This window comes from Triticum aestivum, chromosome 3B, assembly GCF_018294505.1.
Source record: "Triticum aestivum cultivar Chinese Spring chromosome 3B, IWGSC CS RefSeq v2.1, whole genome shotgun sequence".
In the NCBI taxonomy this organism is placed as follows: domain Eukaryota; kingdom Viridiplantae; phylum Streptophyta; class Magnoliopsida; order Poales; family Poaceae; genus Triticum; species Triticum aestivum.
Genome location: NC_057801.1, coordinates 823370939 through 823372198, shown reverse-complemented (window position 1 = coordinate 823372198; position 1260 = coordinate 823370939). Strand labels below are relative to the sequence as shown.

The window sequence follows — 1260 nt, the reverse complement described above, 5'->3', positions numbered from 1 at the left end:
GTGAATAGAATAGTGTGGTTGGTGGACCATGCAATCCTTGGCAAAAATATGCATGCATGCCATAAAGACGGTTCACCGGTTGACAAATCACAAAGCAATATGATCAAGACTAAGCATGCATGCACCGGAATCTCCAAGCGGATGTCCCGTGCATGGTTGAATTGTTTTCTCGTCTGTTAGGTTGATGTAGGACTATAGGTACCTTGTGGCGGGAGGACGCCCTTATCGCAGAGCGCCGGGAAGGCCATGTAAGCCAAGAGGCAGGCGGCGGCACCCGTGCGCAGCACCAGCGTCGGCACGCCGAGACGGTGGGCAACCACCTGCATCCCCCGGAGGTTGGAGTCTACCACCAGGCATGCCGGCGCTCCCTCCTCCTCGAGGAGCAACTCGCGGAGGCTGTCCTCGAAAGGAGCCTCGAGACGCTCGTTGATGCGAAGCAACGCCTCGGCGAAGTTGCCGTGGCTGCCGGTGGGGACGAGGTCCGCGATCGGTACTGAGGCGCCGACGGTGACGAAGCGGTAGCCCGCGGGGCGGCGCTCGGGGTCCGGGGCGTTGAAGGCGGAGTGGAAGACCGTGACACGGAGGCCCCGGGCGTGCAGGACGGCGGCGAGCTGCAGCATCGGGTTGATGTGGCCCTGGAACGGCAGCGGGAACAACAGCACGCGCCGGGCGCCACCGCTCGCCGGAGCCTTGTTCGTCGAGCTGGCCATGGCCTCCGTTAGCCAGTAGGAGGAGTACGTGCCTGATTACCGATGGAAATATGGATCCGTGTGCTGTTGGTTTTTATACAGGAAAGGCAATCATTGGAGATTTATGAGCGCGCTGAATGGGTTAGAGCGGAAGACGATGGATGGACACCAGGGGTCCGAATGTGGGGTTTGCATGAGGAAATGCGTTATTATGCTGAGCTTTCGATCCGCTTTCAATTCATACCGATGTACATCCACATTCCTCGTGTGCGCAACGTGTGGAATGGCAGTCTGCTACTGGTATAATTGAGGATGATGATTGATGAAGACACTACACTAACCGACAGCTTACCAACGATCCCGCTATTGGAAAATCCACCCATCCAAGAGGTTACGAAAAAATAGTCCGCCATCGTTAGCTTACTAGCATGCCCACGCGGTTGATATGTTATGTAAGAATTTCAGTTTTTTTCCTACATTTTACTTATGTAATTAAATCAGCTGCCAATATGGTATAACTTCTATTTTTCAAGAAAAAGAAAAAAAGATATAGACACTTGAGACTTTAAAC

At 53.9% G+C, this 1260-nt stretch overlaps 1 protein-coding gene across 1 annotated transcript; it reads right to left on the bottom strand.

Annotated features, from left to right (window-relative positions):
- Nucleotides 1–176: 176 nt before the first annotated feature.
- On the bottom strand, nt 177–738 carry LOC123068030 (DIMBOA UDP-glucosyltransferase BX8-like). The gene has a single exon (XM_044490555.1). The coding sequence runs from the start codon at nt 708–710 to the stop codon at nt 177–179; it is 534 nt and encodes a 177-aa protein (XP_044346490.1). The 5' UTR covers nt 711–738.
- Nucleotides 739–1260: the final 522 nt, after the last annotated feature.